The 13,007-nt window shown below is 40.9% G+C and overlaps 1 protein-coding gene, 1 long non-coding RNA gene and 1 pseudogene across 3 annotated transcripts in view; 2 read left to right on the top strand and 1 right to left on the bottom strand.

Annotated features, from left to right (window-relative positions):
* The window catches only part of Zgrf1 (zinc finger GRF-type containing 1), a 59,399-nt gene extending 56,112 nt beyond the window's left edge, over positions 1 to 3,287 (top strand). Inside the window, exons 24-27 of the mRNA XM_033755988.1 lie at positions 1,355 to 1,531; positions 1,664 to 1,798; positions 2,473 to 2,734; positions 2,900 to 3,287. Of these exons, the coding sequence (XP_033611879.1) occupies positions 1,355 to 1,531; positions 1,664 to 1,798; positions 2,473 to 2,734; positions 2,900 to 3,045 (720 nt within the window). The 3' untranslated portion in view covers positions 3,046 to 3,287. The remainder of the gene's footprint in view (positions 1 to 1,354; positions 1,532 to 1,663; positions 1,799 to 2,472; positions 2,735 to 2,899) is intronic.
* Positions 3,288 to 5,599: 2,312 nt separating this feature from the next.
* Positions 5,600 to 6,869, top strand: LOC104874476 (annotated as a pseudogene).
* An 850-nt stretch (positions 6,870 to 7,719) lies between these two features.
* Positions 7,720 to 12,785, bottom strand: LOC104874475. Of its 2 annotated transcripts, XR_783739.3 has the most exons (4): positions 12,603 to 12,785; positions 10,104 to 10,267; positions 9,834 to 9,934; positions 7,720 to 8,882 (listed from the first exon to the last, which is right to left on the bottom strand). It is a non-coding gene; the product is annotated as an uncharacterized LOC104874475 (long non-coding RNA). The 2 variants fall into 2 exon arrangements; XR_783738.3 differs by having other exon boundaries at positions 9,834 to 10,267.
* Positions 12,786 to 13,007: the final 222 nt, after the last annotated feature.

Genomic DNA, 13,007 nt, shown 5'->3' on the forward strand with positions numbered 1-13,007 from the left:
TTTAACCAGGGATTGAACTTGGGACCTTGCGTTTGTGAGGCAGGTGGTGGAACCACTGAGCTAAATCCCTGGCCCCTTCAGAAGCTTTTTAAAAGCCTTAATTAAAAATTTAAATCCTTAAACCATTTTTGAGTTAGCAGTACAGTCATGGTTCAAAATTCAAGAGGAATCTTGGGACGCTGAGGCAGGAGGATTGCTGTGAGTTCGAGACCATTCTGGGCTACATAGTGAGTACCAGGTCAGTCTCAACTACATAGTGAGACCCTGTCTCAAAAAACAAAAAAAAAAAAACAAAAAAAAGAAAAAATTCAAGAGGAATCTAGCAGTGTGGAGACTCTTGGCCCCAATGCTGTTCTCCCAAAAGCATCTTCCCAGTAATAGTTTAAGCCAGTGTAGACAAATACATAAAATGCACAATACATGCTGCTCTGTCATCACTTATCCATTTTTGATACCTTTTTAATGGTATTTATTTGTCTTTTGAGGCAGAATCTGGCTGTATAATCCAGGCTGGCCTCAAACTTGAAATCTTCCTGTCTCAGCTTCCTAAGTGCTGGGATTATGGTCATGTGCCACCATACCTGGCTTAATTATATTTTTAATTGTAGAAATTTTAAAAGTGAAGTATATTTTTAATTGCTGGAATTTTAAAAGGGAAAATAAAGGCTAGACTAATACAGCATATTTAAGATGAATCAACTTTATTTGTATAAATAATTCTCAAAAATACAGTAGATATTAAAAGAAACAAAGTTCAATAATATACCTGCAGTAAAATTCCACTTATGTGAATTTAAAAAGCACATGGGATAATATATATTTATACATATTAGTATACAAAAATGCATATAAGATATTTCATCCACATGATCATCTTGTACTTAATTATGTATTACTATTAATCAGAGTTCCTTGTGGCTATTCAGTGTTCTAACAGCACTATAGAACTTTTCCCAAATAAAGAACATATTCCAGAAGACTGCTAAAGTAGATGAATCTTGGATGTTAGGATGCTTGAATGAAATTGGAAACTTCTCTGAAGATTCAAAACAAAAAAAATGGTTTTACACAGGGAAGAAGTTAATAAGTTATCAATAATGTTTTCTGATTCTGTAAAAGATCTTTTAAAATTCAGTATTAGGAAAATTTCCAGGTAGATTATAAAGGCATAATGTTAGGGGCCAAGCTTATTAGCTAATCAGGCAAAGATTTGCTGTTATATTCTATACTTTTATAATATTCTATCTTGGTTGTAATTAACTTACAGTAATAATTAAATTTTTAAAATATTTTTATTTTCCTAGAGAAAAAGGTATGTTTTAGTTGCTTACATCTTTGCATTTTACTCTCTCAGGGTCACGAGCCAGTTCCATTGAGAACCCAGTACCGCTGTCACCCTGCCATCAGTGCCATCGCTAATGATCTGTTCTACGGAGGAGACCTAAGGGATGGTGTGTCGGAGGTGGAGAGGGGCCCCTTAGTGCCCTGGCTGCCCACCCTGTGTTTCTATAATGTCACAGGCCAGGAGCAGGTGACAGCAGCAGTATTATGGGCACTAGAGTGGCTTAGTATCCTGTTTAATTTTGTTGTTGTTTGAATGAATTTGCTTGGTCCTTCTGTAACCTTTCTGGGAAATACAATTTAGGGTCTGTTTTCATTCCAGATTGAAAGAGATAACAGCTTTCATAATGTGGCCGAAGCTTCCTTTACACTCAAGCTGATTCAATCACTGATCGCAAGTGGCATTGCAGGCTCTATGATTGGGGTGATAACATTATACAAATCCCAGATGTACAAGGTTTGCATCCCAGATTAAGACATTTTCGCATATTAAATTATAGATTACAACATTTGATATTACATTCATAGTAGTTTGGTTTGGTGCTTGAAAAACTTTTGGGACTATATATTACTAAAGAAGAAACATGTTTTTTCCTGGTCTGGCTTTTTTTCTGCGTAATTCAATATAAACCTAACAAGGATTAATTAAATTCAGTTTACAGCTGTTAGAGCAAAAATACAAATAAACAAATTAAGGGGAAGAATATATGGTGTATGCTTTGTGTTTGGGGACAGATGGGACTGAATGTTTTCCAAAATGTTCTTTCATTTTTATTACATTTTATCAGTAAATCAAGGATGGATACCAGATACCAATGTATACCCGAGCCAGTAACTTCTAAGCAGTTTTGTTCTTTTAGTCATTTTCTTTTTCATTTAAGCTTATTTATCAGCTATAAATTAGCATGCCCAAAACAGTTCCCCAGCAATCGCTAATCACTTTTGATTTTATTTTAATATTGTCACCTGGCCACGCATTATTTAGGAGCTACCTAGCCAAGTCTGTGGCGTCATGAGACAGCAGTGGACAGTGGCCCTGTTAGGCAGTGATGGCAGTGGCCACAAGGAGGTCACAGGCCCAGGTTCTTTGAGACGCGTGTACTGGGTGACCTCTGTCCTCTTTCTCCACAGCTCTGTCGCTCCCTCAGCGCTGCGGACTTTAGCCACCCTGACTTGAAAACTGTGCAGGTGTCCACAGTGGACGCTTTCCAGGGGGCAGAAAAGGAGATTATTATTCTGTCCTGTGTCAGGACGAGACACGTAGGGTTCATTGACTCAGAAACACGAGTGAATGTTGCATTGACCCGAGGCCGGAGGCATCTGCTGATTGTGGGAAATTTAGCCTGTCTGCGGAGAAATGGCTTGTGGGGACGTGTGATCCAACACTGTGAAGGTGAACTGAAGATGGACATTATGTCAAGTATTTGAATTAAACTGACTTGGGGGTGGCTCGGGCAGAAGTTGACCCGGATTTGTCACTTTGGGGGGTGTCTGATGTAGTAACACAGGGACCCCTATTCAATGAAGGACATTGGTTTCACAGTTTGTGTCTTTTCAGGAAGGGAAGATGGGTTGCAGCATGCTAGCCAGTGTGAGCCACAGCTGAACTGTTTCCTCAAAGATTATTTTGAAAAACAAGCGGAAGAAAAACAGAAGAAAAAGAATGAAAAAGAGAAATCTCATTCACAAAAAGACACGGTCTAGGAACTGATTTATGTAAATTCAGATTTATTTTACATTGTATATTTTTTATATTTTTATGACTCCAAAACAGTTGGTATAGGTAAAAAAACTTCATCCTATGATATTTAAATAATGTACTAAATAAATTCATTAAAAAAACTGGCTCTTCAAAAAGTATGCGTTACTATTAAGATAGGCGGATATGTTGTTTGCAAAAGAAATGAATTTTACAAGGGGCAGGGGAAACCTTCCTAGGGAATAACAGCTATTTATTTATTTAGGAATTTTGGGACAGGATCTTACTGTATAATCCAGGCTGGCCTTGAACTCACTATGTATCTTAGGGTGGCCTTGAACTCAACTGTGATCATCCTGCCTCAGCCTCCTGAGTGCTAGGATTTACAGACATGTGTTATCACTCCAAGCTGAATAATGTACTTTAAAATTATGTGACTATCACAAAAGCTTATCTGTGAAAACAGGTGCACAACTTTTCTGAACTATAACTATCAGAATCTTTTAGAAATAAATATACTCCTCCACCATCTTTAAAGTAAAAACATTCACAATGAAACTTTTGAAAAGTATGAAAGTGAAGAAAGAAAATACTAAAAGTTCACTGGAGATAGCAGTGCCCAGCACCATGCATGGCTCTAGGTACTCACCTTGTACCTACTGGGTGAATGAACAGAGGGAGGCATGAATGGTGAAAGGCCATCTTTTGGTTCATTTCCATCTGGACTTCCCTGTGCACCTACTCATTTGCATAGTAGTTAATGGTTTGTATTGTGTAAGTGGATTAAACTTTTCATTGTAAAGGTAATTTATTCTAAAAATTTTGCAAAATACAAAAAACCCAAGCAAAATTACCTAGGAATCCACTACCCAGAGAAAATCTTTAACATATTGCTCCATCTTTTTTCTTTACTTATACCCTCTTCATATAGGTAAGTTTTAAATTACTTGAGTCCATACTGATTTTTTGATATTGCTAATGAAAAAAAAAAAACATTTACACATCCTAGATGGAAAAAATGACAAGGGTTGGATTATAATTCATAAAGTATATCTCTTCACTAAAAAACAAAAAAAATCCAGTGACCCAAGTCATTCAATACTCATTTTTAAAGATGCAGAAAATTCTTACTTGAATTATTTCAGTGACCAGTTTACCCCTAGAAGACACATAGGGAGAAGATAAAATCCCCAACAAAACCTGTAGCTTCTAATCTTTCTAGGCTTGTAAACCTGTCACTGGGTTCAGCTGCAGGGGCTGTTTCAGTGCTGAAAACAACAGTGAAGTCACAGGTGGCGCCCGATAGCTGCTTCTGGTAAGGAGGTGAAGAGGAACTTTCAGGTAGCTGGCCGGGCTCTTCCCTGAGATGGGCCACCTCCTAACACTGTGGTTTCAACTGGATTCTTGAGCTTTACTGCCCAAATCTCCCCAGTCTTCATTCTTAATTTACAGTCTCTTCTTGGCCACCAGAGTTAGGTTTCAAGTCATTTTGTTTTTTCAAGAAAAGTTATGAGTCCATGTTTGCATTTCATAATGTATAGGTGATGGTTCTTTTGACTCTTCATATGTCTGAGGCTGTTCTGTGGAGATATTCGGGAGTGCTGCAGAGCCTCATTAACTGTCACCTGGAGCAGAGTGCTTGCCTCCTATCCACAAAGCCCTGGGCTCAGTACCTAGCACAGTTTAAAAAATTGTGCAGTCTATACAACAAATACAATATTTTTCTAGAGAAGGGCTCTTTGAAGATTGACATGTGCTACTAAAATATCTAGTGTACTATTTAAAGCAAGAAAGTTTTTTAAATTAAAAAAAAATTTTTTTTCAGTGCTAGGGACCAAACTTACGAGCATGCTAGGCAAGACTATACCACTGAACTACATTCCTGTCCCCATCCCTGAAGTGATTATTAACAAAAGTGTATTAATAGCTGATTTTTGTTTTCTGAGACAGGGCCTCATTATGTAGTTCAGACTGGCCTAAAACTCACTATATAGCCCAAACTGGCCTTAAACTCTGGGTGATCCTCCTGCTTCAGCTTCTGCTACCATGCCCAGTATGATTCTTATCATTCTTATAATTATCCAAATGATTAAAAGTAATGTATATGTTTGGTGCTCTGAATTCCTCTGCAGCCAATGCCTGTCCTTAGCAATATATGCTTCATCATTTGGGTTACTTGAGAAAAACTGCAAGTTAAAATCTAAGGTTATGAAGCTCAACTTAATACTTCAAAATAAAACCTAATCTTTGGTATTGCTCCTTTATATGTGAACAAAAAGAACACTTGATTTAGAGATGTCAGAACAAACCCGAAGGGTACATACTCTTGGCTGTTTTAATTTAAAGACGAAACCTCACAAAAAACACATTTAGAGGGCTGGGAATTTGGCTCAGTGGTTCTGGCACCTGCCTTGCAAGCACAAAGACCTGAGTTCGATCCTCAGTACCAAAACAAAACAAAACAAAACACATTTAGAGTTGCTTCCAGGATCCTGAGATCTGGAGAAGCTGGGGTCCAAGAGGCTCCTCAAGAGTTACTGATCAATGAAATGGCAGACAATGGAAAAAAATTGTGACCAGCGATGTGTAGCAGTGGGCAAAGAATGATACAATGGAAATTTCACAAACCCTCTTCAATGAATGAAAAAGAGGGATCAGAAAGACAGAATATTGTGCTGTGGAAACAACCACCCTGGAAATCCTTGTAATCTTAAAGGAATGGACCTCAAAATTAGGGCATCATCAAAACACTGTGGTGTCATTTTTACTGCTGCTTGCTATGCACTATGTTGAAGGAGCACATCAACAGCATGTGCAGCATGTAGAGAAACTATTTATTAATGCCTACTGGATAGGCCTGGGAATTCTGTCTCCTGTGGGGCTTCAAACAGGGCCACACACTTCTTCTGCCTTATCTGGGGCCATACATAGCTGGTTACATTAGCTGCTTATGAATGTGATGCAGTTAATTTTCCTTAACTACCCTATCCTGATCAGATTATTTGTCCAGATGAATCAGTTCCTTGTGGAGTATCATCTGGAAGTGAGGGTTGAGGCCTGTGTGTGGGGAATTAGTACAGCAATTGGAGAGCTGCCTCCATATTTCATGGCCAGGGCAGCTTGCCTCTCAGGCGCTGAACCTGATGTTGAAGAGTATCAGGAATTTGAAGAGATGCTGGAACATGCCCAGTCTGCACAGAACTTTCCTCACAAACTGCCCTGACAGTTCAGAGACTCATACAGAAGTTTGGGGTTTTTTTTGTTTTTTGTTTTTTTTTTGTTTTGTTTTGTTTTTTTTTAATATTGGCCTGTGCTTCTATTCCAAATCCTCTATTTGGTCTTGCTGGAATAACATGGACATTTTCTCATACCTTTTTGTTTTGTTTTTGGTACCAGGGATTGAACTCAGGATGCTTGCAAGGCAGGTGGCAGAACCACTAAGCTAAATCCCTGGCCCCTCTTGAACCTTTTTGGATCTTCTTTGGTGCAACTCTGATTGGAACAGCAGTGACTAAAATGCATATCCATAAAGTCTTTGTTTCTATAACATTCAGCAAGGACATTGTGGAGCACATGGTGGCTTTCATTGGTGCTGTCCCAAGCATAGGTCCATCTCTGCAGAAGCCCTTCCAGGAATACCTCGAGGCCCAGCAGCAAAAGGGGCACCATAGGAAGGAAGTGGGTCCACCCCAGGCAAAAAACTGGCTGTCCTGGGTGTTTGAGAAGTTGGTGGCTGTGGTGGTGTGTTACTTTATCCTGTCTACCATTAACTCCACAGCACAGAGTTACGCCAAACGAATTCAGTAACTCAGAGGAGAAAACTAAATAAGCAAAAATACATTTTTAACTGCAGATGTAGTTGATGGATTAACTGCAGCAGATGTAGTTGATGGATTTTGCCTTAAATTGGGAGGACTTCACTTCAGGAAGGAAAATTCCCTTTTCCAACCGGTATCAATTTTAAAGATGTCCTGAAAACAGTTTGGTCCATTTTGCACTGACATGATGCTTTTTCTCTATGTGCTAAGGGGAGGTATCCACCTTGGTTAAACCCACATCATGTTTCATTCGGCTGGAATGCAATATTCAGCCACAAACTTACCAGAAACTGGCCTTCTATTACTTTTGAAAGGCCCATATGGTACAATTAGAGAATTCCTACCACACCAAAAGTTCCTAAGTATGTTTTATGCCAAGCTTTTTAGGGTTGTCACAAATGATTTTTTCTTTTTTTTTCCTGATTGCTTTGTTTTTCTAAGTCATCAAAATGTATATAAGTTCTATAGATTGGATAACAGTCTTGCATGTCTGTAATGGTATGATTTTGTCTTTGCTATTGTTTTTTTTTGTTTTTTGGCACCGAGGATCAAACTGAGGACCTTGCACTTGTGAGGTAAGCAATGGAACCACTGGGCAAAGTCCTTGGCCTCTATGGTACAATTTAATATGCTATCCTGCCTAGTCCTTCCCCTTCCACCCTCAGGAAAAAAATAATGCCATTTTATGATGCATTTTACACCCTGTGGGAATTTATCCTTAAATTCTGAGACAGTATGTGGAAAATCTGGTTAGGGTCTCATGAATGAACTGACACTACTTTTTGGGGGGGAGGTATCGGGGATTGAACTCAGATCCTTGCCCTTGTAAGGCAGGTGTTGGAACCACTGAGCTAAGTCCCTGGCCCTGACACCATCTTTTATTCTGTGTATTTAGAATGAAATCATGAAAAAAAACTTTAAGGCAGATGTGAAATGGCTGTAAACTAATTAGACTTTTACATCAGAAATCAGTGATTTACTTGACAGATATTGGACCTTGAAATACAATAATTGTTTTAAAAACATTAGATTAACACTGATTTGAAATGCCTGCTTTGTAATTGCTCATGAGTGAAATACATGTTTAGTTCAAGTTGTTTTTTTGGTTTACATTAGCATGATTTGATTATAAAGTAAAAGAAAATTATAGACCAAATTCTCTGCAAGACTGAGTTCCTTTTATTCTGAAAGACTGTTAGGTTGATATTTCAAAAAACTTTGCTGTTAGTCTCTAAGTCATTGCCTCTCCTTACTCTTTTGTTTTTTTTGGTATCAGGGATCGAACTTGGGACCTTGCCCTTGCAAAGCAGGTGGTGGAACCACTGAGCTGAATCTCTGGCTGCCTTTCCTACTCTTGTTCTTTCTAATTAAGAAACTCTGAATGAGAATATGGCTAATTTGAGAAAAATCAGGAAGCAGTCATCCTGAAGCTAGAGATGGTTCTCTAGCTTTCTAACTTTCACAGAAAGTTACTTTCTGTGGTACCCAGCCTCTTTTAAGACAGAACAAGTACATTTTATTGGATGCATTATAGTGGATTTGTGGCTTCCTGAGATAGAACTACTTTGGGGTGATTCAAGTCAGTGCATTCCCTGAGCATGGATTTTCTGGTGAGCAGGTGCTGGCTGAGAGCATATAGTTCATTCTTCCATCAAGTGCATGCAGCTTGTTCTATAAAGCAGCCCAAGTGTGGAGCAGGGCTAGTTCCATATTACCCAAGGTACACGTGGAGCTTCCCTGATGGGGAAACCTGAGGTGTGCTGGAGTAAGGAAAGTGGGCTCCGTGCCAACTCTCGGGATATGAACCCTCTGAATATATTGAGAACTAACATGGTCATGTTGTCATCAGGAACTTTGTCTCTTCCATTCTTAGGTTAAGTCAAGCTATAAGGTGTGGAGGAGAGGCTTGTTGCTGGGGCAGAATTTGGCTCAGTTTTCAGAGGGTGCAGTCCATGGTTGGTGTACTCCAAGGCAGAAATGGTATGGTGGAAGGGCCTGGCGAAAGACTGCTGTTTACCTCATGGCTACAAGGAAGCAGAGCCAGGAGAACAACAGGGCACTGAGACAGGAGCAAATTTTCTGGGTCACAGCCCCAGGGATAGCCTCAAACCAAACCCCACTTTCTAACAGCACATTCAGTCCTGAACTCATGAATGGATGAATCCACACATGAGACTTTGGGGGTGGGTACCAGGGATCGAACTTGTGTCCTTGCACTTGCAAGGCAGGTGCCAGAACCACTGAGCTAAATCCCTGGCCCTACACATGAGACTTTTTGGGGACATTTTAGATGCAAACCAGAGCAAGGCTGGAATTTTGAAGATCAGGTAAGGCTGCAGAGACAGAGATCCCGGGGCAGGGCTAGAACAGGGAAGTGGACCGGGGGTGGTGGTGGTGGGAACAAAACTTACTTTAAGGGAAAAGTAAGAAAAATAAAAACCTACTTATGCTGGACCCACCTACCCAGTATACAACGCAGGCCTGAGGAAAACAAATACACTAAGAAGAGATAGAACTAAGAGAGAAAGTGGGGTGCCAGGATGACTGACAAAGGCATTGGACAGTCGCAGGCACTGACTTTTATTGACAGTCAACTGGAGTGAAGGAAAGCTATGCGCAGTTTCTATGGAAATTAATGTAAACTAGGCTCATAAAGGACAAACAAAGCATTATCAAATTAGGAACAGAAGAGACAAAATGTATGGTTGTAATCAGAACATTGTCCTAGACAGAAGGTTTTAGTTGTGGTAACAGAATTTGGGTGAGAGTTACTCTGACCTCGACACATAGGCTTCGGCCAGACTCACTTTTCAAAAGCCAATTGTGGCCGGGGATTTAGCTCAGTGGTTCTGCTACTTGCCTTGCAAGTGCGAGGTCCTAAGTTCGATCCCTGGTATCAAAAAAGCCAAGTGTGGGGTTAACTCTTCACAGCCTGCCTTGGGTATAATCAGTATTACAGTCCTCTGCATACTTACTTGAAACAAAGACCTGTGTCTGGACATCCTAACAAGGACAGTGACAGTAGACACGGATGACGCCACAGAGAATCTTCTCTTTCAGAAGAGTGGAGAGAGCCCTACAGGAGATGGCACAGGTTTGGAACTGTCAGGCCAGGTACAGCAGACCCTGCCCTCCCTGGGTGAGTGATCTTGGACAACAGTTTCCTTTGATGAAGAGGGAAATAATGATAACAGTCTCATTGTGATTTGTGTGAAGATAAAGTGAAATATCTTTAAAATTCCTACTTGGGCCAGGGCCTGGAGGCGGTGGGCTTGCTTCTCTTCTGTAGTAGTTGTTCTGCAGCAGTCCCCACATCCTCCAACTTTTCACCAGGTTTTTGGCAGGAGTAAGTCTTTATGAACACTTTAGAAAAGCGCTGCTTCCTTTCGGCCCCTTGTGGCAGCCTGAACTACAGGGAAAAGGAATGAAAGTGCAGAGGGCACCACCCTCGATAGGACAACTGTGTCAACAGCACCGATGCCTGTTATACGGCCGTAGCACAGCCACAAACCACACACTACTCAGTGACCATGGAAGAGCCAAGGGGAGGAAGGGTGCTGGTCCCCACCTCCAGGAATTTCCCTTACTGACCTAAACATCAAGTCACTCATCACTCATGAGGTAGGAGATGAAAGAGGAATAACGGTGTTCCGCAGCCACAGATGTATTCCCTATCTCCTCCTCCCTCTTCCCCTCCCCGCTTTTCAGCAGGGTCTCATTATACAGTTCAGCCTGGCCTTGAACTAATTATATATTCCAGGCTGGCCTCAAACTTGCAGCAATCTTACCTCAGCCTCCAAGGTGCTGGGATAACAGGTGTGTGCCACCATGCCTGATGTTATTTCCTCTTAGATATTCTTTATTTCTTCTTGTATTAAAGAGAAATTCTCATTACCCATGAACTGAAATCACTATTCTTCCCTGGGGCCATACAATCTACCACTGATGGTCATGAGTTGGCATGCATATGTTTTTTAGTATTATTTAAAATTCTACAGGGAAGCAAAAGCATTGAGCTTCTGCATCAACAGGGGAGACTGTCACTCCTGGAGGGCCTGTTTCTTAGCCTATTGTGAGCAGCAGAAAAATTGCTGATTAAGCACCAGAACAGAGGCAAAGGAGGCCCCAGTGGTGCCTGTTTCCCAAGATCCTGAGACTGAAGCAAGACTCAGACTTATGCAAATAAGAACACTATTTTTCTCCAGTTTTTAGTGGCATATTAGATTCTCCTCAGAAGGGAAATTTAAAACAAAAACTAGAAGAGAGACATGTTCTATGTAGGACACTAACATACGAGTTTGGGTTGGGTTATTACTTTTTTTTTTTTTTTTGGGGGGGGTACCAGTGATCAAACTCAGGACATTGCGCCTGCAAGGCAGGTGCAGTGCCACTGAACTAAATGCCTGGCCAGAGTTTTTATTTTTTATTACAGCTCATCTTATTTTTTTTCTGAATTTATTAGTAGACTTCTACAATGAAAACCCTTAGGAAATGTCTCTTGAATTTTCTGCACACTACTGCATTGTGATGTTTGTCTTTTTCTTCCTTCAAGAGAAAATGAACCCTCAAATCCTCAAAAATAAAAACTCTGGAGAAAAGAAAATTTGCTCAAAATAATTCCATCATCCTCTTGTGAATCCTTTCTTTCTCTAGTTCTTCGGTGTGTCGTCCTGTGCACGCTACAATGCACATAACCCTTTAGGTGCCGATGGTGCCCTGGAAGCAAGGCTCCACCTTGGTCATAGGGAAAGCCAAAGTCTAAACACAAGAAGGTGAAACCCACAATTTCCTAGGTCCTGTTTTATTATTATTTTTAAAAAAATAGTAGCTACAAATGCCACATCTTCAAGCATGGAAGGAAAGAGGAAAGAAGGTTTCATCATTTAGGAAGAAACACATTTAAGGACAATTAGAAACAAAGGTTTCCTATTAGCAAGTGCTGTGAAATGAGAGTATATTCCTCTGAAACATTTCCCGACCATTTTTCTTTAGAAATCCACCAAACCTCTAGGATGTGGACTCACTGCACTGAAAATTAGATTTGATTTACTCAGAATACAGAAAACCCTAGCATCAAGAAGGCTCCCTGAGAATTTCTATTTCTGAAAAATGCTGAAATTATTGTATGTTTCTATGTATTCTTCCTGTAAACAGTGTTTACGCTGACAGTTCAAATTTTAAATGGTTAATTAATTTACTTATTTTTTAGACAGGGTCTCACTGGTTCAGACGACCTTGAATTCACTATGTATTCAAGGCTGGCCTCGAATTTGTCCTGCCTCAGCCTCCTAAGTGCAGGCTAAATGGTTGTTTTAAAATGAGTAACCTCACCAACTCCCCACTATGAATGTAATCATTATGACTGAAGACATGTACTAATAATTTTTTTAAATTTAAAAGGCAAAGCAAAAAAGAGTAACCCATGTTTGCCAGGATCCCACTTTAGATGTGTCTGATCTGAAATTTCCTTCCAAACCTAATGATTCCAAAAGCAAAGGCACTTTCCAGAAGTTTGGCATTTAAAAAACGACATTTCTGATGATAAATGTTCCCCTCTGGGCACAAGGAGGGAAATTTAGATTACCACTCCCCAAAGGCAAAAGGATAGCGCGGGGACATTTCCTCTCCGGGCTGTGTTTCTGCTCGACGCAGCCACACCCGCGCCGTCCCGGGGTCAAACCAAACTGGAAAAATCAAACACCTGCCAAATTACCGGACTTGAAAGCGTACTGAAGATTACTTACCACAGTAGGTATTTAAAATACTAATCGGTACGTATTTATTCGTCGTTGGCGGCGACGTTCTCCAGCTCGTGGGTAAATGCTGCAGTGAGCCCTCGTGGGGCCGCGGGCCGCTGACCGCTGACAGGGCGACCGCCTGACTGGCCGACGACCGACTGACTGACCGCCTGACAGGCCGAAGGACAGCTAAGGCTAGGGACCGAGGAAGTAGGTATTTAAAATACTAATCGGTACGTATTTATTCGTCGTTGGCGGCGACGTTCTCCAGCTCGTGGGTAAATGCTGCAGTGAGCCCTCGTGGGGCCGCGGGCCGCTGACCGCTGACAGGGCGACCGCCTGACTGGCCGACGACCGACTGACTGACCGCCTGACAGGCCGAAGGACAGCTAAGGCTAGGGACCGAGGAGA

The sequence above is a fragment of the Fukomys damarensis genome, unplaced genomic scaffold (genome assembly GCF_012274545.1).
Source record: "Fukomys damarensis isolate Sample0158 unplaced genomic scaffold, DMR_v1.0_HiC HiC_scaffold_25, whole genome shotgun sequence".
Classification (NCBI taxonomy): domain Eukaryota; kingdom Metazoa; phylum Chordata; class Mammalia; order Rodentia; family Bathyergidae; genus Fukomys; species Fukomys damarensis.